The 22,857-nt window shown below is 49.6% G+C and overlaps 2 protein-coding genes across 2 annotated transcripts; both read right to left on the bottom strand.

The window, feature by feature from the left end:
* Positions 1-167: 167 nt before the first annotated feature.
* Positions 168-5,917, bottom strand: PROB1 (proline rich basic protein 1). The gene has a single exon (XM_083798747.1). The coding sequence runs from the start codon at positions 4,741-4,743 to the stop codon at positions 502-504; it is 4,242 nt and encodes a 1,413-aa protein (XP_083654873.1). The 5' UTR covers positions 4,744-5,917; the 3' UTR covers positions 168-501.
* A 249-nt stretch (positions 5,918-6,166) lies between these two features.
* DNAJC18 (DnaJ heat shock protein family (Hsp40) member C18) lies at positions 6,167-20,989 on the bottom strand. Its single transcript, XM_083798787.1, has 7 exons — positions 20,831-20,989; positions 20,556-20,701; positions 19,062-19,247; positions 15,972-16,081; positions 14,435-14,544; positions 12,244-12,416; positions 6,167-8,534 (listed from the first exon to the last, which is right to left on the bottom strand). The coding sequence occupies exons 1-7, from the start codon at positions 20,866-20,868 to the stop codon at positions 8,410-8,412; spliced, it is 888 nt and encodes a 295-aa protein (XP_083654913.1). The 5' UTR covers positions 20,869-20,989; the 3' UTR covers positions 6,167-8,409.
* Between the last annotated feature and the right edge of the window lie 1,868 nt (positions 20,990-22,857).

The raw sequence follows: 22,857 nt of genomic DNA, 5'->3' as shown, positions 1-22,857 counted from the left end.
CCTCCCTCTCTGAGGATTTGGGGTCCCACCCCTGGACATGGAAATTCATCCCTGCTGCTGCTCCAGGACTGTGGGATCCACAGCCTCTGCCCCTCTGCTCAAAACGTCCCCAAAATGGGACACGTGGGCCCCCCGCACCCTCTTTACAGACGACACAGACATGGGAATGCAGGGTTAATGCTGGCTCAGCACTTTTATTGCTGTTTTAAGGAGTCCATGCCATAGCCGGGGTGCCTCTGGCCATCGCCCCGCCGCGCAGCCCCCGGGATGGGACCAGGGGGCAGGGGGAGGCGGGGGCCATGCACCTGGTCCCTTTGCCAGCCGTGGCCGTGCTCCCTTGAATGACTTCAGAACCCAACCAGGGATGCCAGGTGCTGGTAAAACACCATCTGCCCCCCCGTTCCTTTTAGGAGCCGGTCAGGTCCATCACCGGCTCAGCCACAAACATAGGTGCCCTCCAGCTGCAGGTGGGACGATGCTGGCTGGCACCGCAGCCGGGGCTCACATGGGGGGCAGCGGCCCCTGCTCGGGGCCGGCAGGGCTGGCGCGGGCGGGGGGCTGGCCGGGGCCGGGGCTGGCCCGCATCCCCGTGGGGATGTAGTACAGGCTCTCCAGGTACCCGCAGTCAGGCCCCGCAGCAGCAGGCGGCCCCTCGCCCTTGGGATCGGGGCTGAAGGTCCCAGGGAAGCCCCCGGGGTTTTCGGCAGCCGGCAGCTGGCCCTGCAGGTCGGGGTGCGCCGGGGAAGGGACGGCGGGCGGCGCGGGTGCTGGCAGCCCCGGGAAGCTGCTGTAGGGCACGTAGGGCACACTGTAGAGCAAGGGGTTGAAGGGAGCTTGGTAGAGCCCAGCGTGCGATGCCACGGGCACCGGTGGGATGAGCACCTCCACGTACTGCCCTGTCTCGGGGTCGTAGAGCATTTTCAGCTGGGGCTGCCGCGGCGGCTCCATGTAGTAGCATTTGCCGCTGTCGGGATCGACGAGCATCTTGCGTTGCGCGGCCGGATGGGGATTGAACGGCCGCGTGGGGCTCGGTGCACTCTTGTTGCTTGGCGAGGAGCCCTCGGTCCTCCGGGGAGCGTCCTCTAGGCGAGGCTGCGGCTGGCCTGGGGGCTGCGGCACTGCAGCGGCCACAGTCTCAGGGGGCCGGGGCCGGGTGGGCTCGGGGAGGGGTTTGCTCCACAGGGATTCCCCACCAGGCAGGGAGGACACACCGGTCCCCAGTGGAGCACTGGCCAGGCTGGTGACTGACAGGGACCCAAAGGAAGAGCTGGCCACGTTGGAGACTGATGGGTACCCAAGGGAAGCAGGGACTGGGTTGGTGGCCGAGGGGGTCCCAAAGGATGAGCTGGCTGGTTTGGGGACAGAGGGGGTCGCAAAGGGTGCGCTGGGTAGGTTGGGGGCCAAGGGGGTCCCAAAGGTTGAGTTGGCCAGCCTTGGGACTGAAGCGGTCCCAAAGGATGCAGTGGCTGGATTGGGGACCAAGGGGGTCATAAAGGATGCGCTCACTGGGTAGGGGATCAAAGGAGTCCCAAAAGATGTGTTGGTCAGGTTGGGGACCGAGGGAGTGCCAAAGGACATGCTGGAGGCTGGCGGGAAGCCAAAAGGTGAGTTGGTTGCACTGGGGACCAAAGGAGTCCCAAAGGATGTGCTGGCCAAGGTGGGGACTGCAGCGGTCCCAAAGGATGCAGTGGCTGGATTGGTGATCAATGGGGTCCCAAAGGATGTGCTGGTTGAGTGGGGGACCGAGGGGGTCCCAAAGGATGCAGTGGCTGGATTGGGGACCAAGGGGGTCCCAAACGATACAGTGGCTGGATTTGGGACTGAGGGGGTCCCAAATGATGCAGTGGGTGGATTAGGAACCGAGGGGGTCCCAAATGATGCAGTGGGTGGATTGGGGACCATGGGGGTCCCAAACGATGCAGTGGGTGGATTGGGGACAGAAGGGGTCCCAAAGGACACACTGGCTGGATGGGGAGCTAAGGGAGCCCCAAAGGATGCGGTGGCCGGGTTGGGAGCCGAGGGCAGCTTTGGCACTGGGGAGGATTTGGGGGCTTTCACGGGAATTGTCAAGTAGTTGGTGTTCTCCACTGGGGCGGCGGTAAGGTGAGGCTCGCTGGCTCCCGGCCACTTCGTTACGTGCTCCCAGCTCTCCCTCCGGTCTGGTGGCCTGGTGGGGAGTGGCCCAGTGGGGACAGAGGGACCGTTGCCGGCCTCCCTCGCTCGAATTGGGACAGCGGGGCCGGTGCCATCTGCAGCACCATGGCTCCCCGCCAAGGCCAGCCAGCCGCCCGGCTCGCTGGTGGGTGGCTTTACCGCACTTCTCACCGCTGGTTTCATGGCACGGGCGTCCTGGCCATCCCCTGGGCCGTCCTTGCCACCATGATGCTGGTCCCCTGTGGCACCATCCCCTGCAGTGACGCCATGACTGTGTTCCTCCTCTCCCTCTGTGGGGCTCGGTGGTGGTGGGAGGACAAGGGTCTTCTCCGTCCGCAGCACCGCGCCGCTCCGAGCCGGAGAGCCCTCCCCAGCCACCGGCGGGGGCCGTGGGCCAACCAGGACGTGGAGGTGGGTCTCCACGTGTGCGTCCCCCCCGCTCACCGCGCGCGGTGGCACCCTGAGCTCGCTCCGCTGGCGACACGCAGGGGATGCAGCAGGGCTGAGCTGAGGACCCTCGGTGGCAGCCACCTCTCTCCGCGTGGACTGGACTTTCGTGATGTGCACGGGCGAGCCCCGCGTGGGGCGGGTGCCGGTGACTGTCGCCGTCCCCTCAGCATGTGCTGCCTCCATCTCTCGGCCACCAGCTGTCCCCAGTTCCCTGTCCGCTGGCGGCATGAGGCTCGGTGCTGGCTCACGGCGGCAGACTGAGGTGCAGTGGATGACAAGCGGGGATGGTGGCGTGGGCTCCCCGGTGCTTTCCCCGACGGGGCAAGGGGCTCGGGGGCCACGGGTGGTGCCAAAGCAGAGGCTGTAGCTGCTCTTCAGCAGCTTGCGCACGTCCCGCGGCTGCGGGATTTGCACCTTGCCTTTGTTCCCCGGCTCAGCAGGGGTGGCCGCAGGGGTGCTGGGGCTCGGTGGCTCTCGGGGTGCTGGCGGTGGCTTCTCCTCCCACCGGCTCTGCGGCACCAGCTTCACCTCCTGCGCTCGGGATGTGAAGACGTCCCGGGGTGGCACATCAGGAAACGCCAAGCTTTTGGGCTCAAATGGGACTACTTCGGGCCTGCTGGGGCGGATGGCTCGCTGCTTCAAGCTGGGCCATGGCTTCTGCACTTTCTCAAATTTAGGGGTGATGTCCAGCGCCTTCCTGTCCCCAGCGTAGCCTTCGAACAAGGCGCGCGCTCGCCGGTAGCGGGTCCTCTCCGTCGTGTGCTCCTCGGCAGGCAGGCGCTGGCACTGCATCACCTCCTGGTACTTCATCCTCTCGTTGAGCTCGTTGAAGGTTGTCTTCAGCTTGCAGACATTCTCCCTTGTCGCCTCACTCAGCACGACCCCCTTGGCTGGCCGGGTGGTGCTGGCAGTCCCCAGCCTCTCGCAGCCCCGAGGACACCGCATGTCCTCGGCGGAGATGCTGCAGTCGGACTTGGAGAGCGAGCTGGACTTGCCCTCCAGGCCATCCCCGAGCAGGTCGGTGCCGACTGAGGACAGCCCTGAGGAGGTCGAGCTGCCCCTCAGCGATTTCTGCTCCATCTTATTAATCCACTGCTCATACTGCATTTTCTTGGCTAGGACATTTTTCACCAGGCTGGAGGCCATCCGGGTCTTGCTGGAGGCGTCGTCCAGGGAGGCCGTCTTCATGAACTGCTTGTAGTTGAACCTGAAGTCCTCACCAACGGCTCTGCCCTTGCCTGGGGGCTCCTTTCTGGTGGGGGGCAGCGGCTGGGGGGCTGAGGCATCCCCCCACAGGAAGAACCCCGTCTCCTTCCTCTCCTTCCTCTTGAGCTGGATCTGCCGTTTGGGGACGGTCCTCTTCTTGCCGTGCCCCTTCTTGGCGTCACTGCTCTCTAGCTCCACATCCACGCACTCAAACAGCTCCTTCCCTGTCAGGCCAAGCAGCTCGGCACCCCGGGGCTCCCCGCACGCTGCCCACCGCCGTCCTCCACCACCGTCCTCTGACAGCGAGTTGGAGAGGCTGGAGGAGGTGTGGGAGCTGCACATGTCCAGCCGGGTGCCGGGAAGGCCTGAGAGGCTTCGGAAGGACCTGGCCGTCAGCGCTCGCACCTCACCGTCGGCCTCGTCCGAGTCGCTGGCCCCGCCGCTCCGCCTGGCCCGCCGCCCCTCGCCGAGCATCGTCCCCGGTGCCGCCGCGCCCGGCCGGTCCCCAAAGGCAGCGGCGGGCGGCCGGTCCCCGCGGAGGGGACCCATCCTGCCCCCGCGCCCTGGCGCCGAGCTATTCTTAGCGGTGACGGACAGCTGAGCCTGCCGGGCGCGCTCCAGCCGCGGGCTGGGGACAGGGCCGTGCGGCGGGGGGCCCTGAGGGGGACCCCGGGGCGGTGTGGCGGTGTGGCGGCCCGCGTCCTCCTCTTCCAGGAACTCCAGGCAGTCCTTGAAGGTGTCTGTCGTCTCCGAGCATAGCGCCGAGTGGTAGGAGGAGACGGAGGAGTCGGACATGCTCTTGGGGAGGTCGTCGCGGGGCAGGACGGACAGGCGGCCGTCCTCCTCCCAGACAGACCGACGTCCTTCAATGGTGCCTTCGGGGCCGGGCAGCTCGGCAGGGCGGCCGGCGTCCCTCTTGCCGCGGGGGATCATGGTGGGGACTGCCCCGGTGCTGCCGTAGGGAGCAGGCTCGACCTTCTGCTCTGCTTGCCGCGGCGCCTGGCTCCTCAATCACATGCGTGCAGCAGGCGCCAGCATGGGGGAGGCGATGCCAAGTGTCGGGCGGCGTGCAAATGCCACGGCCACCCCCGGCTTAGGGGTCTGCGGTAGGGACGGTGCCACCGCGACCCCGCAGCCGTGAGCCCACCGGGGACCCGCAGACCCCGCCGGGGCCATGCTGGGTGCTCCTCTCCCTCGGTGGCACCCCGGGTGGCTGAGGCCCTGCGTCGTGGCTCCGTCCCCATCCCCTGCGTGCCCACGGGGATGCTGTGTCCCCATGTGGGGGGGGACACAAAGCCTGTCCCCAGGTGGTGCCACCCCCCCGCACCCCCAGCATCCCCCAAGCGACGAGCAAGCAGCCAGGAGGGATGGCAAGGCGCAAAGTCAAACCAGGCACCGAGCGGAGGAGGACGGTGTCGGTCGCCTCTTTCGGGGGGCGCGCGGCTCTCGTTGTGCCCGGCCTGGTCTGGCCGCCCCCGCCGGGGTCAGCCGCGGCTTTTTGGGGATTTCTGAAGGAAGCGGCGGCAGCAGGTGCGTGGCGGCGCTGCCAGCCTCCAGCAACCTGATGCCCGGGTTCATGTGGGGACTAAATTTAAACCTTGGCAAGCGAAGGGTGACCACGAAGCCCAGCCCGGCGCTTAACCCGCCCCTGCCCGGTCGCTGGGCTGGGACCGGGACACGCTCCCCGTGAGGCGCTCGGGCCCGACCCCTGTCCCCGTCCCCCTCGCCCCGGCGGTGCCGCCCCAGCGCCCGCCGCCATCTCCCGCACCCCCGCGGCAAATGGCGGCCGCCGGCCCCGTCTCCTAGCAACGCCCCCCCCATCCCGTCAGGCAGGCCCAGAAAGGCCGAAAGCCTCCATTTCCAGGAAAAATGCAGCTCCTCGCCCCGGCCCGCCGGGATCCCCGCAGAGTTCAGGAGTTAATTGGAAGCGGCCTGGCCCTGGAAGCCAGCTCTGGTGAAGGACAGCAGCACCGAGGGGATTTTCTGCTCTCCCCCTTGGCAAGGCCCCAGTGCTCCGCACCCAGCACCGGTGCTTGCCCCCGACTGCATTTTGGGGAGCCAAACACCCCCAGCACTCGGAGTTCCCGCTAACACCCTGGCCCATGGTTTTGAATAAAGAACATTTTATTGATTTTTGAAGTATTTTTTTTTTACTGTTCACTCTTATTTTCCACTTATCCCTGGCCTCCTTCCCACCCCGGAGAAGCCTCGCAGCGTTCCCATTACCCACAGGTGGTCCCCCCAAAATGGCACCTCTAGCTCCACAGGGCCAGCGCGGCGCCCATAGCCCCTGCACATTCAGCCTCCCCGCCTACATCGCGTTACAGTCCCGGCAGGAATGATACCAAACCTGGAATGAAGTCCAACCGCTTTAATAGAGTTGACATACGTTCTACAAACTATTTAATATATAAAAAGCAACATGAGAATTTTGCTTTTTATACGCACGCATATCAAGTGCTCAGAATTGGGATATTCCAGAATTAAGGCTGCCTGTCAGACTGCCAGCCCCTTTTCCCACCTGGAATAACACACTTTTGCCCTTGCAGACTCACACAAAACATGGGTCACCACAACCCCCAAAATCCTGTGCCTCTTCTGGCTGACGAACTCTGCTCAGCAGCTCCAAGGCCCCCACAGCGGTTCCCAACAGGGAACAATACCAGCCTAGCTGTGCTATTTTAAATACTCACTGTACGTTCTTTTTTTTTTTTTTTTTTAATACCCCCATTCAATCACAGCCCTATTGCTGTAGCTGCACTGAGCTAATCACATGCAGGACATGCATCTCACCTGCAGGAGCCTCAAGTCTCAAAACCTCAGACAAGCAACCATGCTCTTGTCTAGATCACAGAAAAAACATCTTTTCCTGCAAAAGGGGGATGGTTTTTTTGCACCTACATCCCCAGTTGCCTCATCCTCAGCACCAGCAGCCCACTGGCACATGCCTGTACCCTAACACCCCAGCATTAGGGGACCACAGTCTAACCTTTAAACGCAGTATTAATTCTGTCATTTCTCGAATTTCTGAGCACTTGATTTCCTAGGTTTAAGTGAAGGCCAGTTGTGGTGCTCTGCCCTATGTGTTGCCAGTTTTAGGAACAGAGCAACAGCAGCTTGTTCAGTGTTTTGTAGAGACGTGCACGTGAGTGCAGCCTCTACTACATACAGCATGTCCCCACCCCGCAATCCCTGTATTTCTGGGGTAGGGTATTTATGAGGATAGTTCATTCCGTGTGTTTTATAGGTAACTAGCACATCAAGTTAAGAACAGACATGCTGGCCCCTGCTATGCTATAAAGAGGAATTTCTGGTGCAGCTACAGAAGCAGGGTGGGCTGAAGCTGCCCTGTGCAGAGCTTTGGCCTGCCTGCACAGCTTCTGGTGGAGCCAGCAGAACCAAGTCAAGGCCAGCTGTTGCACAGGAGCCTGTGGGTGCCCATTTTCCTTCCCTCTCATTGGCAAGAACACAACATGAACCTCCAGAAGCAGGTTGGTCCACATGGATTAGTTCTACCCTTGGCCAGGTAAACTACCAGAAAAACTGGCTCAAGAGCTCAGTGATGCTCAACGGGAATAATAGTGTTCTCTGCTGCTTCCGAGTACAACCATCCTTAACTTGCCTTTAAAGGTTTCATAAAGGAGGATCAAGAAAAAACAGACACTACTACATGGATCTTTTTCTTTGCAATACTAGTCTCTACAGTGGAACATTCATAACTGCTCAAGAGTAAAAATATGCTACATCAAAACTGTACCAGAAAAAGCAGGACCCCTGTAACAGCTGGAGAAGAGTTTGCAGATAAAAATCAGAGTTATACAGCCAGCTTAAAAATATGCCACTGGAAACGTATGAGAAAATAAATAAGGTTGTCCTTTCTCTGCAGTTTGGCAGATGCTGGAATCGATACATTTCACAGGCTCTCATCTTCCTGTTCAGCGTTGCAGTTCTGCTCTCAGCTTGTCGTGTCACCAAGGAGGAGAAGGGGCAGACCCCCCCCAGCCAGACAAGCACTCGGTCAAGTCCCTTTGACAGTAAGGAGAGCTGGGAGCACGTCAAAATGCTTACCTGAAGCAGGTACTCGACACTTTGGAGTTAAGCGCTGAATACTGGACTTGAACAGGACATATGCTGCCTTTCATCTAAATTCCCATTACAAACGACTGCAGAGGCAAGGACATCCACTTGATAGCAGTATGAAAAGGCTAGTGCATTGAGTACTGCGAACTACACGGTTGGTATGACCGGGTGAATTGCAGGTCCATAGAAAATACAGAAAGCATAAGACATTTGTCTACTCTCCTGGGAAGTATATACTGTTTGGATGGCAGACAAACTACCGATGAGACACATTCCAAACTCAGAGCGTTTCCCAGGGAATTAATTTACAAAGTGCCACTGGTCCTTGGAACCAAATATAGTGTACAGTATATTAAAGCAAACACTTGCTCTACAGCTTGTGTTGGCCCATCTCTGCACTATATGAAGGAATCGCATATTCACTCTTTGCAATAGACTCCTTCCGTTTTTATACAAAGGAAAATAAAAACATAATTTAAAACAGCAATAAATAAAAACTACAGAATGTGTGTGTCCTGGTCAGCCCCCTTTGTGCATTCCAATCAGACTGGAGAGCTTCTCACAGTGCTCAAGTTTCAATGATTCTGCTTTCTGTTTTAACCGCTCATCTCTGTATAGCTTGGCCAAATTCGACAAATCAGACTCTGAAAGATGAAAAAAATACACATTAGGATGAAGCCGTGAGCATGCTTCAAGTAACTTTTTCAATGCTTTGTTATCCTTTTGATTTTTTTTTTTAGTTCACCTTATTCCAATAAAACTGCATGTTATAGGAGCTTTCTTTGAAGAGAGGCCATCAGGTTTAACCAGGCTAGCTGCTTAAGAAAACTTTCCATAATTGCTTGAAAATTCAGAGTTATAATAAACCAAAGACTCTACCAGTACACCAGCTGGGCAATAACTAAAACCCAAAATAAGACTATTACTGTCTACAAAGAAAAACAAACTATAAAAATATAGCTTAGAAGTCACATAAGATTGAAAGTTTTGTTAATGACTGATTAAATATATATGCATTCTTAAAAGAAAACTAACTGTGCATATTTAAACTAACTATATGTGTGTTAGTAAGATACCATTTGGTCTGCTAAACAGCCACTGTCTTAGTCAACACAAGCATTTACAACCTAATTACACCTCATCTCCTCGTGCACTGATCCTCACTGATGTTTCAGCAGGCACAGACCGATGGAGAGTTCACTCTGCACCTGCCAGCAGTAAAGTGACAAGCCAGAAGGAAAGAGAACCTCGTGACTACTTTTCTTATTGCTTTCTTAAGGCTATACGTCAGCTGCCTGCAGCTAAGCAGGAGTTACAAGATGTACATCCCTGCCCACGTAACTGAGAAATGCAATTCTTCCGACAAACCCGTTCTGCAAGAGTCCCAAATATCCAAACAGACACTTTAAAGTATAGATGGTTCTTGTTGTTTGTTTTTTGTTTTTTTTTTTTGTTTTGATGTTGCACTTGTCAGAATTCAAACTCCGTCTGCCAAGAGTTTGGCCCAGAAGGCAATGTGAATTCTTTTCTTTCTTTTTTTTTTTTAATTGATTACAGGAAGGTGAACAGCTAGATAAAAGGCTTGTTAATGAAAGGGCACAGGGGCTTTCAAACAACACAATCTTGAATGTACTTTGCATACATTTCCCCTTCTTCTCAAAAGCAACATGTAACTGAAATAATCCCATTGTTTGAATAATCTCCCCCCAGCAACTCAGGGAAGCATCTTTTGCTGATTAGTTAAGGAAGTCTTAATATAGCTTTCTCCCTGAAGAATAATTTAGATCCAAGATTAGATGCACCTATGAGAATAGCAGTAATTTATTTCTGAAAAGGTCAAAATTTCCCTAAGCACAGGCTACCTGATGACATTCAATTTTTCAAAGAGCTTTTGTACATCTTACAAGTCCCTCATTTTACAAAATCATTCAGTAGGGAAAGGACTTCTCAATAGGGCCTTTCATGCCTTACGTGCTCTGTCCCTACCCCACTGAAATTTAAAGCCATAGGAGCTCCGTCTATATAAGCCTTCATCTATTTATTGAAAAGCTTTATAAACCGACAGGCACAAACACCTTAATTTTAGGTCAGGAATCAATCTTCATTTTTTCTAAGTGAAACACCGCTCAAGCAGAGTGCAGATGTGCTGGGCACAGAGCCTAGACGACCCTTCAGCAGAACCAGACCTGGGTAATCGTTTCCAAGTCCCTGGAGTTCTGCAGCGAAGACTCTTAGTGTTGTTTGACTCTTTTGCCCAAATTGTCCACTTGGGCACAATTATTTACTACCAATGTTTGCGCTTTGACAGTAGCCATTCTGTCATGTAAGTTTCTTGTGTTTTTCAGTCTTTTACACTGTTGTTCCTTCAACCTTTGTTGACTGAAGTTATTCTCTTTAAGGAACTCCTAAAATATGTATGCAGCTATGCATTTTCTCTGTTTTTAGTTGCGTACTTGTTATTCTCTGATTCAGAGCTCTTTGCAGTCCTACTTCACAACCGTGCTACTACAGCTGAACAATCATCTGTAAAAACCTGAGACTTGCCTTTTGTACTTAACCGTACCAGAGGATGTCAGAACACCAAAACCCACAGCGTAAGCACCTTTCACACGCCATTCTGCTGTGAAGGGACCAGCTGAGGAATATACTTATGTACCAGTTACCTTTCAAGTTTTTGTTAAGGTAGCTGGACCCCAGATAGCACTTTTCAAAACATAAAAATCAAGGTCTTTAAATTAAACTGTTCATATAACGTGTGTTCCATTTTGCTGGTGCTAAAGAGAAGTGTACCTTCAGTAAATAGAACAAACATACTATTAATAGACATTCAACTGACAAAGAACCCAACCACAAAGTTAAGCACTTACACATGAATCAATTGACCACAATTATGAAACAACAGCTGATTAACAACTCTCCCAAGGTCTCCAGACAACTTTTCACCAGAACCATACCTTGTATTCAAAATTATCATCTAAAAAAATGAGTTAGTCAAAAAATTATTTTTACAAACTCAGCTGTAGGAAAGTTAGCACAGTCTCAGTTGTGCTCAATGCCTGCTCTGACTGGCCTAGATGGTAATCATTCTGAAAACTATTTTTTTTCCTTTAAATTACAGTGGTCTCCTCAGGACAGCGCTAATTGTGGACACTGTAAGTGTATTTGCAGGTGTGTGACTAATACACAGACTATAAAAAAGTCTAAGTGTAAGAAGTTCTAGAGGAGGTTGCCTTGCAGACATTACTTGGCATTCAGTGCTGGATTACCTCCCTCACTCTGTCAGTCCCTCTGCAAACCCTGTTGCCCATTTCAGTGCACAGAAAGGTCATCAAGGTCTACGTGAAACAGACAATACAATGATTTTTAGTTGCACTAGGTTAACTATAAGGAGTTTTCCTCTAAGGGGAAAAAAAAATCTATTCCTATGGCAAGCCTACACATGAAGCCTACATTTATGTTTATTAACAGACACATTGTACCTAGAGGCTGGTACTACCAGCCATAGATGTTCAGAGATAAGTCAAGCAAACCAAAAATTAAGGGATCACTTGGCATTTTCAGGGTTTCACATTATGGGTTCTTTTATTTATTTCAACTTCAGATTCTACGTCTGTGCACTTCTCTTTAAAAGCACGATTAGTAATTTTAATTTAAAATTGTCTCTGGATGAAAAGATTGACTGAGAACTGACATGGGAAAAATCATTTAGAATGCTTACATTCTTGCATTCTCCCTCTCTGCATTCAATTCTTGTCTTTAAAAGACAGTCTTGACTATGGTGAAAAACACGATCTCAAACTCATCTAAAGATAGAATATGCAAATAAGTGCATGAAATAATCCCAGAAGCACTCTTTGAAAACTGATACCAGTTAACACTGAGATTTTCAAAAGCTATAGCCTGTCTTCCTGATGAAGGTTTGAAGAAAGAGTTAGATGATCTTGTGGAGCTAGTCACAGCAAAACTGATTCCGCCTCAGCAAAGGAAACTCTGATTAGGTGATGCCTCAAGGTCTCTTCTAGACCTAACAAACTGTCACAGCTAAATAAATGTGCTGGACGATAGTGTTTAAAACATCACTAAGAGGTAGTCAAGCACAAAGACTGAGTGGAAAAAAAGTCTCAAATGGTGGAATCAACTTTCCACTTCTCTCTCAATCACCTACAATGAACTCTGACAGCCCCTCAAGAATAACAAATTCAGAGTTAAGAACAGATGTGAGAAACACCACTGCAAATTTGAGAAATTATATGCAATGGAAAATGAGGCTAAAATGGCAGTGCTTTGTGAACCGCAGCCGTCATACAACTGTACATGGGGTGTAGGCACGCACTTGTAACAAATATAACTTACTTTGCTGTTTCTCCTTCCAGCAGCTGGTCTGAATATAGTCTATGTAATCTTTTTCAACGGTTTTCTCTAGCTCTTGAAGTTCCGCTCCTTGATAATTCTTCTCAAAGTTTTTATCAACATAGTAAGGCACCTGCAAGTTCTCTGTTTCTCTGCTAATAACATGGCCTATGGACCTGTGAAAACATCATGGAGAAAAAACATTTTTCAGCAGTTCAGACAAAGAAACAGAGAGAAATTTCTTGCAATTAACATTTCCAGAACAGTCTTTACAACTTCTCAGTCACTTCCTGCAGGACTATAGCTCCCTCAGCCATCCAGTAAGGAAATTACAAGCCTCAGGCACAGCAAGCTTTTCACTACAAATAAAATTCACTGAAAAAAACAAAAGCAACACAGTGAAAATATATAATACTTAGTTCTTTGTAGATATCTCTGATTCAGAGCTGAAAGCCCCTTCCAAATACCATGTTTGTTCTCAACAGCTCAGTAAAGATACTTCCAAAGCTTAAGTGCAAATTTTATCTTTAAACAGAAGCTCCACACCCTTTCTTCTGTTTACTGTTAACTTCTGGCAAGCTAAGTCCAGAAATCCATTGGAAACTATGGCAAATATAAAGACTATAGCAAAGTCATATGGACCAGTATTGTTTAGGGCATGGTGCAGTTGGATTTAGGTTTTCCTGATTTCCGGATCCATCAGTAGAAATAAGAATTAGCAGGGGGGATTCTAGTTACCTTTTCCTTTAGTGTTTTATAATCACCAGTAAGCTAGGTAGTATGTGAAGCACCCCATAGGTAGAATAAGCCACTGTGGCACAGACGCAAGGCTAAACTATTCTCTTCTACTGAGTTTTTACTTGAGCAAAGATATCCAGGCACTTTCTCAAATCACTGCCCAGAGAAAGAGGCAGGCAGCCAAAACGTGAAGGTTACACTCTACCCAATGGAATTCAGTTTGCCCCTTCCATTTCCCGGGCTCCTCTTTTCCTTCTTTCTGTGTCTCAGACATGTACGCTCTCCTTATATAAACACTTTCTTTCAGAGCTGTTAGTTTTTTAAAGATATGATTTAGAGAAACAGCATCTGTAACTGTATACCAGGCTCAGGCCTGACTATCTCAAATCAACAGGAAAGGGGGAGGCAGTGAGGAAAGCCAGAGAGATTAGCTGCTCTGGGGGCAGTGTGGGAGGTTTCACACAGGACTGGCAGATAGCAAAAATGCTCTCGGGAAAGAAAAAAACAACTACAACAAAAAAACACAAACAGAAGAACTAAGCCACCAACCATCTTGTTCCCATGCTAGGTCTACATACTGACATCTTGTGGTAACGAACAGTAAAGGGCCTTGGGACCAATTAAAACTGACAAGCATATGGGCCTAGATGTAAACAGTTTTGCTCCTAAAAGGGAGCAAGGAGAGTTTGTAGAGCACTCTGCTACTGCTGTGTGTAGCAGTCCCCAACCTATGGGGTGTTGAAATCTGCCGACTCCCATTCTTATCTCAGTAAGAGCCAGGGCAGTTGACTGAACTGGTCTGGAGAACTTCCTTCCTCCCAGTGTTGGATGCTGAGAGGAATAAATGGGTTTTCCTCTGCCCCACAAACTCAGATTACTGCAGGCCTGGCATTCATTGTTTCCACATCTGACCAGTTTAGTTTGCGTTCTGCAATGTGGGGATCCTGCTTCTTTATAGACACTAAACCAGAGCATTTCAAAGCCCTAATGATTTGTGAACTTGACAAATTTTCCAGGGGAATTTAGGTTCCAGAGCAGATTTGGATTTATAGTGCCAACTGCAGGCTTGATTTCCTAATTGCTTTACATGGGAATGTCGGAGGCAGCCCACAGACCCTCTAGGGCTGATCAGTACTGTAGCTAAGCTACACCCACATTCCTACTACTGTATCATTGTGCAAAAGCATTTCACACCAGTTGGGTAAGCGTGCTGGCTCGGCGCCTCTATTTGTTCGGCACACAGCGCAGTACAGCTCACCATCATCTACTTCACAGCAATAGCGTTTAGGAGAACTTAACAGAGACTGGTGGTATTTCCTTATTTACAAATTGATAACAGTTTCTAGAAAGAGCGGAAGAGAACAGTAACAAGCATTCTTCTATCAAGCCCAACTTCTATCTACCTCCTTTATCTCAAACTCCAACGACCGGAACGAGTTGTTTTCAAGTGACTTACGATTTGTAGAAGAGGCTGTAGGGTGGGTTAGTCGCCATCAGCTGAGTTATAACTGACACTATTATTATTATGAAAACTGGCATCAACTGAATAAATGCAGAATATGAGTTCTGAAAAGAACAACAATAAGTTGACAAGTAAAGATATATACAGAAAGTGATGCCCATTCACAGAAATCAGATTATCATAAAACAACAACACATTAAATGTAAACTTAGGAAAAAAAAAAGATGAGTACTTTCAAATGTTGACAAGGAAGACATTTTAAATAACCTTTATTAATGCTCTCTTCAAGCTCCTTAAAGCCATTTTCTTCCAATTACATTTTCAGAGCATTGCCTTCATCTACAGCTCCCTCCCCAAGGCAGTAGATGCCCACAACTCTGTCTGCCAGTGACCAGCTGACAATCCAAACCAAAGGAGCACTGCGATTCCCATTTCTGCCTAGGCATCTTCTGAAGTTTATGACATGTATTCTACAAATCTCAATCTCTGTCCAAACACTGGACAAAGCCACTTAAAAGTAAAGGATGAAGAGACCACATGTAGCGTAACTTGAGGCAGAATGCAAGCATTTGCTATTTTATTTGTTTGAATTAATTTAGTAGAGCAAAAGAGTGAAAGAAGTCCTGAAGATCAAAGAGTTCTGCTAGGCAGAGACCAAACACAGATCTTTACTCCTGCTCTTCATTTGATTTTTAAACTGCCTTTTTGTAATTAGGAGCAGAACATTATATATAGATGTTTAGGCTCTGCTCTCTGCCCTGGGATAGCAACAATACCTGACGTAGTAGTTGGTGGGATTTATTTGCCCTAGTTTAGCTGTCTACAGGCTGTGCAAGTTTTTTTCAAAGCCTGTCTATAAAAGACTCAACGGGAGAAAAATCGTCTTTCTTAGAGAATGATCTTGTTTGGTTAATGGACTGGCTCTGAAGGAAGATTTTTCCAAGATGGGCAGTGTGAGTGTATAGGTGCCTGTGCTAACAGCACATGATACCTGGTGGCTCATCTAGTTTCAGTTGGTATAGACGTATCCCAGACCCATTCTGCTCTGGACTGGAAAAAGCCTGTGCAGCACCTGGGATGAAACTGCATGCTAATTTACTGAAGGACTAAATATGCCACGAGGACAAGCCAGGACTTTTTTATCAGATATCAGTCCAGATTTGGACTGATCATTGTTAGATTACCAAGCCCTCAGAGCTTGCAAAAACCAGGCACCAGTGAAATACCTGGTTGCAGAAATTCCAAAGCCTGCGATCCTACCAAAATAATTTCTTTAACACTGCTTTAAAAACAGAGCAACAACAATATGGTTACTTTTCAAGTCATCCATTTTGGCTGCAGCACTTAAGGATGCATTTAAGGAGCATTTAAGGATGCATTTAAGGAGCATTTAAGGATGCATTTATAATGCATAATTTAAGCATTTAAGGAGCATTTAAGGATGGGAAAGTCTCAACAGGCTTCAGATGTATACGTGAACCCCTCACCCTGGTGAAATGTTTAAGCCCAAGAGATCCGTTCTCCTGGCTACCTGTGGCCTGTTTTCTTCCTCCTCTTGCTCCTGTGTCCATGCTCTTTCACGGTGCCTCCGTGGATAATAGTGTGCATCTCTGGCTACATTTGAAAACATATGGATATTTCCTGTTAAAAAGAAGCCAAAAGAGTCATGGTTTCAACTGGCTGCTGGTGTTTACCTGTACTTCTGTTTCTGGTTGATTATTCAGGCTTATATTACACAGACTGAGTAACAGTTTTGAGACCTCAGATTGAATGTCAAAGTAATACGTTATTCCAAAAAGAGCATACCAGAGAAATTGTGAAACTCACCCCTGCTCCATCCTAATTTACAAAAATTAAGAAAAATGGAGAATTATTTTTATATAAAATTGTACCTCATACTTTATTTTTTTTATATTCACTTTCAAGGCTGCAGTTTACGTTGCATCTCCAGACTTTAAGCAGAAAAATTAATTTGCGTCAGCAGATTCAGGCCTTGAACTATGGCTTTGGATAATTACCGAATGTGCTTTTCTACAGCCAGTTCTGTTTTCTCTTTCATCAAGCTATTATAAAATCATTAAGTGAAACTGTTCGTGTCAAGAGAGATTCATAAAATAGCTTTTTGAGGAAAAAAGTCTAATTCAGGATTTCCTTTCTTGCACACTGACTTATTCTTTCCTCACTTTAGAATTTTTAAAAATTGCATATAATGTTTTGATTAGAAGCTTGAACTCTGACTGTAACACCATGAAAGTATCTAAATAATAGCTGAGCTCCCCTCTTTTGAGATTCAAAATATCTTTGTAATAAAGAATTGAAATGTATGGCCATACGACAACAGGCATGCCAAGCTATTTTTAAGCCTTGGGAAATCAAATGACAAATTATTTTACACTCTTATACTGTCTTTTATCTGAATTTCTCAAAGAATTGTGCAAGAAATTGGGGAAGTGACCTTTGTTGTTGTGTCAAAACACCTGTTCTGTTGGTCATTCAAAGATGTAACACCGCACAATGCTAACAAAGTAAAAGAGGGCTTGAAGAAGAAAAATTTTTCTTGAAAAAGAAAGCTTCTATCATTTAATGTTGCTCAGGCAACGTTTTATCAAACTCCAAAAGAATGGAAATGAGTGTGGGAATGAGGAGTGGCTTTTACAGGGTAGCTAGAAAAACAATTCCCCAATCCAAAGTTTCTCACAGAATTTTTGCCCCCAGTTTCTTTCCTTCCATGAGCATTTATTTTTTATGAGAAGGAAGTTCAACTTGTAGCCCCTACCCATTATAATTACAACACTGTCTCTTTTAGGTTTGTAAGCTGACAAGCCATAAATCCGCCCTTAATCTACGTGAATGAGTTTTGTCTAATACCAACATTTCTGAATTAGATTTCCAAAAACCCTGGTGATAGCAAGGTGCCAAAAAAAAACCAAAAACAACCAACAGCAAAGACTGCAGCTTAACACAAACTTCAGTTCACATGCACAAACCCCACTCAACATTACGACAGCATGAAAAATTTTCTCTTTATATTACCTATCTGCTTGCACTCTTACTGTTGGCTCCCTTCCTAAGTAGAAGCCATGGATTTTGCCGTTTTGGAAAACTACTGAATTGATACTCCATAAATAAAAACTTCACTTTCGGGTTATGAAAACGTACATAAATTTAGATCCAAGCAAGTTTTTTTTTGTGAGGAAATTTTTGTTTATTACTGAGAGCTATTACTATGAAATCATGTTTATTTTCATATTCTTCGCTGTTTGAATAAAAACTCCCCTACACTTCTTCAGGTCACTCTACCTATTAGATAACTGCCGTGCCCAGTACCAAGTTTCCTCCTGCGGCTCCTCAGTTTTCTATCCTTAACTCCAAGTGTTCCCACTGCCTACAGCTATGTAGCAGTCACATTCCACAAGGGACAACGTCTCACCTGTGGCCAAAGCAAAAGGCATGCGCAGGTGCCACCTCCTGCAAAGTTGGAGGGAATTATGCCAGACTGAGCTCAGCACACTTTACAAACTTAATGATCAAATTCTGAAAGTGATCCGAGATCCTCTTAGCTATGAGATGCTACCACACAGACCACTGTAATGAGTAGCTTGTAAGTCATTACCTGTACCTGTTGCTTAAGGCTGCAGTAACTGACTTGTATGTTACTTTATGCTACGCCTCGGAAGTGTGATACAGCAAGCAAAAGCACTAGAGCAATTCATCAAAGACCAGTGATAGTGGCAACAAGATGCTTGAGCTCACCACAGCTTTCAGATTTACTTTTAAACCTAACCTGTATTCCACTGAGCTTGCAACATCTTCCCATTTTCAGTACAAACACAAAAGCCAAGGCTGGACTAAGACGAGCACAAAGCTGCTGCAGGTTCAGGCTCTACTATTCTGCATTTCAAGCAACAGCCAGCTCTCACTGGCAGGCATCGCCTTCTAAGCTAAGAAGCTTTAATTTCTTTAACTTGGCGAGGTGCTGAGAGCCAGACAAACTCCTTACATTTTCCTAGTTACAAGGACACTAAGACTGCAATGCCAGGAGCTGCTGCTGTGCTGTAACGCAGGAACATGTCTTGAGGACAACGCCACCAAAGATGCCTCTGATCCCTTCCCACTCACGCCTTATTTTGCCTCCCAAACCATTGCTGCCTTCAGACAATGGGGGGAAGAACAACAAAAAGAAGAGTCTTCAGCTAGTGCTGGTACTAAAATTTTGCCCAACCGAGTATCAAACACCCTAAACCCTTGCCAAATTAAAATGTCCTGACCCCTAACTAGTGCTGCCAGAAGTCCTCACAAAGGCTGGCACGTCAGGAACATGCCCCAGCAGAAACAGCCGTTACCCTCTCTCTTCTAGCAGCACTCTGGGACAGCAAAGCTGAGCTTTGAGCTTTTTTAGGGACCAAATTTACTACAACTTTAAGTTTAAACAGTGCGTTAGGGGAACTTTTCCACACATAAGGAGTTAGGAAGAGGAAAAAAAAAAAAGTAAATCCGAACAGGTTTTTGCTCTTCTCCAAGTATAATTTAGCTACCTGAGCAATACAAAGAGGAGCTGAACTTCCTTTATGGTCTAGTGTCAGTTTATTACGTTTCAGAAAGAGTGCAGATGGATACCAACCTGTAGGAAAGTGCCCGCCAAAAAACACATTGAATATTTCTTCTGGTGTAATATCTGCTTCAAATTCTGTGTAGTAGTTATAGTGCCTGGCCTGGCCAGTGCTGACATGCTCTTGGTCAGTTCCAAATTCATCGTATCGCAATCGTTTTTCAGGGTTGCTGAGAACTGCAAAAGCATTGCCTATTGCTGGAATGAATGAAAAGAAGTATTACAACACAGCACCTCCAGGTGTGGGACTTCCCCAAGCAGATTAACAAAATACCCAAACAGGCATAAAAAAATTGTGCTTGGCCAGAGACTGATTTACTTTTGAAAGAACTACCTTTGTATAAGTAGCGTTACAACACCAACATTACCTGTGATGGAACCTAATTCCTGCTACCACTGACACCAGGAGAAAGACAAAAATGTTGAAGTGTATGGAGAGAGTTGAGTATTTGGAAAACTGAGATGTGAGAGACCACCTCTGTCAAGAGATTGAGGAAGAACTTTTTAATCAGGTCAAACTAAGTATTAACACAGATGTGCACCTCCATCCATGAAACACAGTTAACACAAAGTTAAGAACTGCAGAACGTAATTAAAATGCAGACCCATATTCCAAGCTTTTTGTCAGCAGAGATGTTTGTGAAGCTGTACCTGCATATTTATTCACAGTGCACGTCAAACCACGTGGAAGTAGCTTGTTTGGTTCATCATCTTCCTTGGTCTTTGATAGAAAACAGCTTTATATGAGTTTATACCGAAATACAACCCTAACACAAAAAAAATAAAGAAAACTTCAAGAATTCCTTATTCTAATATGCAGCAAATGACAGCCTAGTTTCCTTAGCACTGACTTCCAGTGCTAGTTTTGTGTAAGGCTGCAGCACAGTGAGAATGCGGAAGATGATACGAGTTTAGATGGTAACATTGCTGATGCAGGCTTAGACTGCACCAATATTGAAAAGCCCAAACACATAATAACGGACTTAGAATCACAGCATCATTACAGTTGGAAGAGGCCTCCAAGATCATCTGGTCCAACCATCCCCCTCCTACTAATGTCACCCACTAAACCAACCTTTCCTTGAACGCTCCCAGGGACGGTGACTCCACCACCTCCGTGGGCAACCTGTTCCAGTGCCTGACTGCTCTTTGGAGTACTCTTAGATTTTATATATTGGCCTGTGTTTTTTGAAGTTCTAACTAAGACTCTGAGGAGTTACTGATTACACAACACGTTCTATATCATAACCAGTACAATTCCAGAGCGTTACTCTGACCCTTCAGTGCTATCTAGGAACGAGACCTGCAGTGCCTTTACCTCTGATCTGTATTTTGAAGGTCCTGTTAGAGGCAAGGCTTGCTGAGCAGCTGCAGGTGTACAGGTTTATGGGTATCTGCCTACAGAAGTGACAAGCGATGCGGGCCCACGAGATGCCTGTACGTACGGCGCAGAGCTGAGGCACCGCTCCGTGGCCCTGCAGGCCGGGCCCGCCGCCCCTCACGCACCTTTGAAGGCCTCGGTGGCGCCGGGAGCGCGGTTCTTGTCCGGGTGGAATTTCAGGGCCAGCTTGCGGTAGGCTTTCTTCAGGTCCTCCTCGCTGGCATCTCTCTCCACTCCCAGGATCTCGTAGTAGTTGCGGCAGCTCTTTATTCTGGAGGGGGGGGGGCACACAAGGCGGCCGTCACGGGACAACTCCCCTCAGAGCAGCGCACGGACCAGGACGGGGCCCCCACCGGCGGCCCCCCCCACACCCACCCCGGCTCCCCCCGGCCTCGCTCACCGCCGCACGCCGTCCAGCTGCTCCGCCGTGTAGGTCATGGCGGGCCCGGGGCAGCCCGCGCCCCCGCTCCCTCACCGCCCGCCGCCCCGGCCCCACCGCGCCGCCATCTTGTGCGCCCGGCAGGCGGCGGCGGCGGCTCCGCGGGGGGTTCTGGGTACGGCAGGCCCGCCGCCCCGCCGCCGCCCGCGGACTACACTACCCAGCGGGCACCGCGCGGGGCGGAGGGAGGGGTGGGCGGGGCGAGAGAGGGGAGGCGGTGACGTTCTAAGGCGGCTCACTGACGTCATAGGGGGCTTCCTGGGGGGGGCTGTGACCTTATAGGGGGCTTCCTTAGGAGGCGGTGACCCCGTGGGGAGGTTCCTGGGGAAGGCAGTGACGTCACAGGGGGCTTCCTGGGGAGGCAGTGGCCTTATGGAGCCGTGACCTCATAGGGGGTGTTCTTGGGGAGGCAGTGACCTCACAGGGCTGTGACCTCACAGGGGGCTTCTTTAGGGAGACAGTGGTCTCATGGGGCTACAGCCTCATAGGGGGCCTCCTGGGGGAGGCAGCGACCTCATAGTGCAGTGACCTCACAGGGGCTTCCTGGGGGAGGCGGTGACTTCATAGGGATGCGACCTCACAGGGGGCTTCCTGGGGAAGGCTGGGGAGGTGGAGGCTGGGGGTCTGCAGCTGGGGGGGCCAGGCTTGGTAATATGGCAGCTGCCTCCCCCCAGGCCTTGTGGCCCCACTTGAGTGGCACCTTATGAGGGCTGGGGGGCTAAAAATCTCTTTGTCCTCACACTGAGAGAGGGAAGGGTGGCAGGCACGGGAGATGCTTGTGAGGTCCTGCTTGTTCGTGGCATGCAGCTGCATTTGTTTTTGGAAGGCACATTGAGGGCTCCTTGGGGCTGTGGAGGCTCACGTGGGCTGGGCCTTGCTGCCTGGAGCCCCACGTCAGGCCATGGGGACCCACCTCGAGATGTGGTGAGGGTGCAAGGAGCCTGGAGAAGCCCTGCTTTGGGCCTTCTGACCAAATCCTGTACCTGCAGCATGGGCTGGAAGGTTTGTCTGCCTGGGGTTAGGCACTGCCAATGCTGCTCATCTTCTTTCCTCCCATGGGCCAATTAAAGCTGGGCTAATGAGCTGTGGGAGAGGCGTTATGGGGTGCTGTGGCTGCTGGTGGTGTCTCCTACCAGTGTGATTCACAGAAGCAGTGCTTAGCAGGGGACCTCCTTCCCTTTGAGTGGCAGCACCTGGCTGCAGGGGGTCGTATCACTTCTGCTGCGTATTTTAACTCATTTTTTCTTTTGAGCAGCACCAGAGCTTTGTTCTGCTTTGGTTTGGATGTGCTTCATTTCCAGAGTGGAACAGGTTCAGGTTTTCTGTCAAGGCACTACAGAGGCTGTGGGAAGAAGGACAATGAATCGAGAGGAAGGAAAACTAAACCAGGGATGAGCTCCTGTGGGATGGCCTTTCGGACATCAGTGTAGCTTGTCAGGAGGAAGGGAGATGAGTTAAAGCTTGGCACTTACTGAAGTGTTTCATATTGCAGGTGCTTACAGGCTGCCTCTAAGCTGTGCTCCTGAGACGTGAAACCTGCTCGTGAGTCCCCGCACACCGGGTCGCAGCTCTGAGATCTGGAGCTACTTGGATCCACCGAGCTGGGTGTCGTGACCTGGGCTCTTTTGCTTAAGCAAACTCACTGCCTTGGTGGGGGTAGGGTGAGCACTGTCATGTTTTACTTCTTGGAAATTTTACTGGAAAAAAAAAACTTTAATAAAAAAAAATGCTTATCGAACTACCTGGTGTGTATGTTAAAAATAGAAATTGTGTTGGATCTTAACACGAGTTGTGAAACATCGTGTTTATTATGCTGAACACTTGGTTGCATGCTGTGAAGCACAGCTACCTTTACCACTGCATGCTCCAGTAAGCATCTCGTAACCATCCCATAAAATTAAATCAAGCTAAATTACATGTTTCATTGGACTGTGCAGGGGAATATGTGCAGTTGATACCTATTTTGAGTGCTTGGCTAAATCTTTTTT

This window comes from Anser anser (assembly GCF_964211835.1).
Source record: "Anser anser genome assembly, chromosome: 14".
In the NCBI taxonomy this organism is placed as follows: Eukaryota; Metazoa; Chordata; class Aves; order Anseriformes; family Anatidae; genus Anser; species Anser anser.
Note: the sequence above shows the minus strand (reverse complement) of the source record. Positions and strands in the feature narration are given on the sequence as shown.

Excerpts from the sequence above, each read along its gene's own strand:
- PROB1 (XM_083798747.1), bottom strand. The coding sequence starts at position 4,743 with ATGATCCCCCGCGGCAAGAGGGACGCCGGCCGCCCTGCCGAGCTGCCC.
- DNAJC18 (XM_083798787.1), bottom strand. The coding sequence starts at position 20,868 with ATGACCTACACGGCGGAGCAGCTGGACGGCGTGCGGCG. Across the intron at positions 19,248-20,555 it reads CGCCACCGAGGCCTTCAAAG|CAATAGGCAATGCTTTTGCA; the intron begins GTGCGTGAGGGG and ends CATTCATTCCAG. Across the intron at positions 8,535-12,243 it reads CTGGAAGGAGAAACAGCAAA|AGTCTGATTTGTCGAATTTG; the intron begins GTAAGTTATATT and ends TTCATCTTTCAG.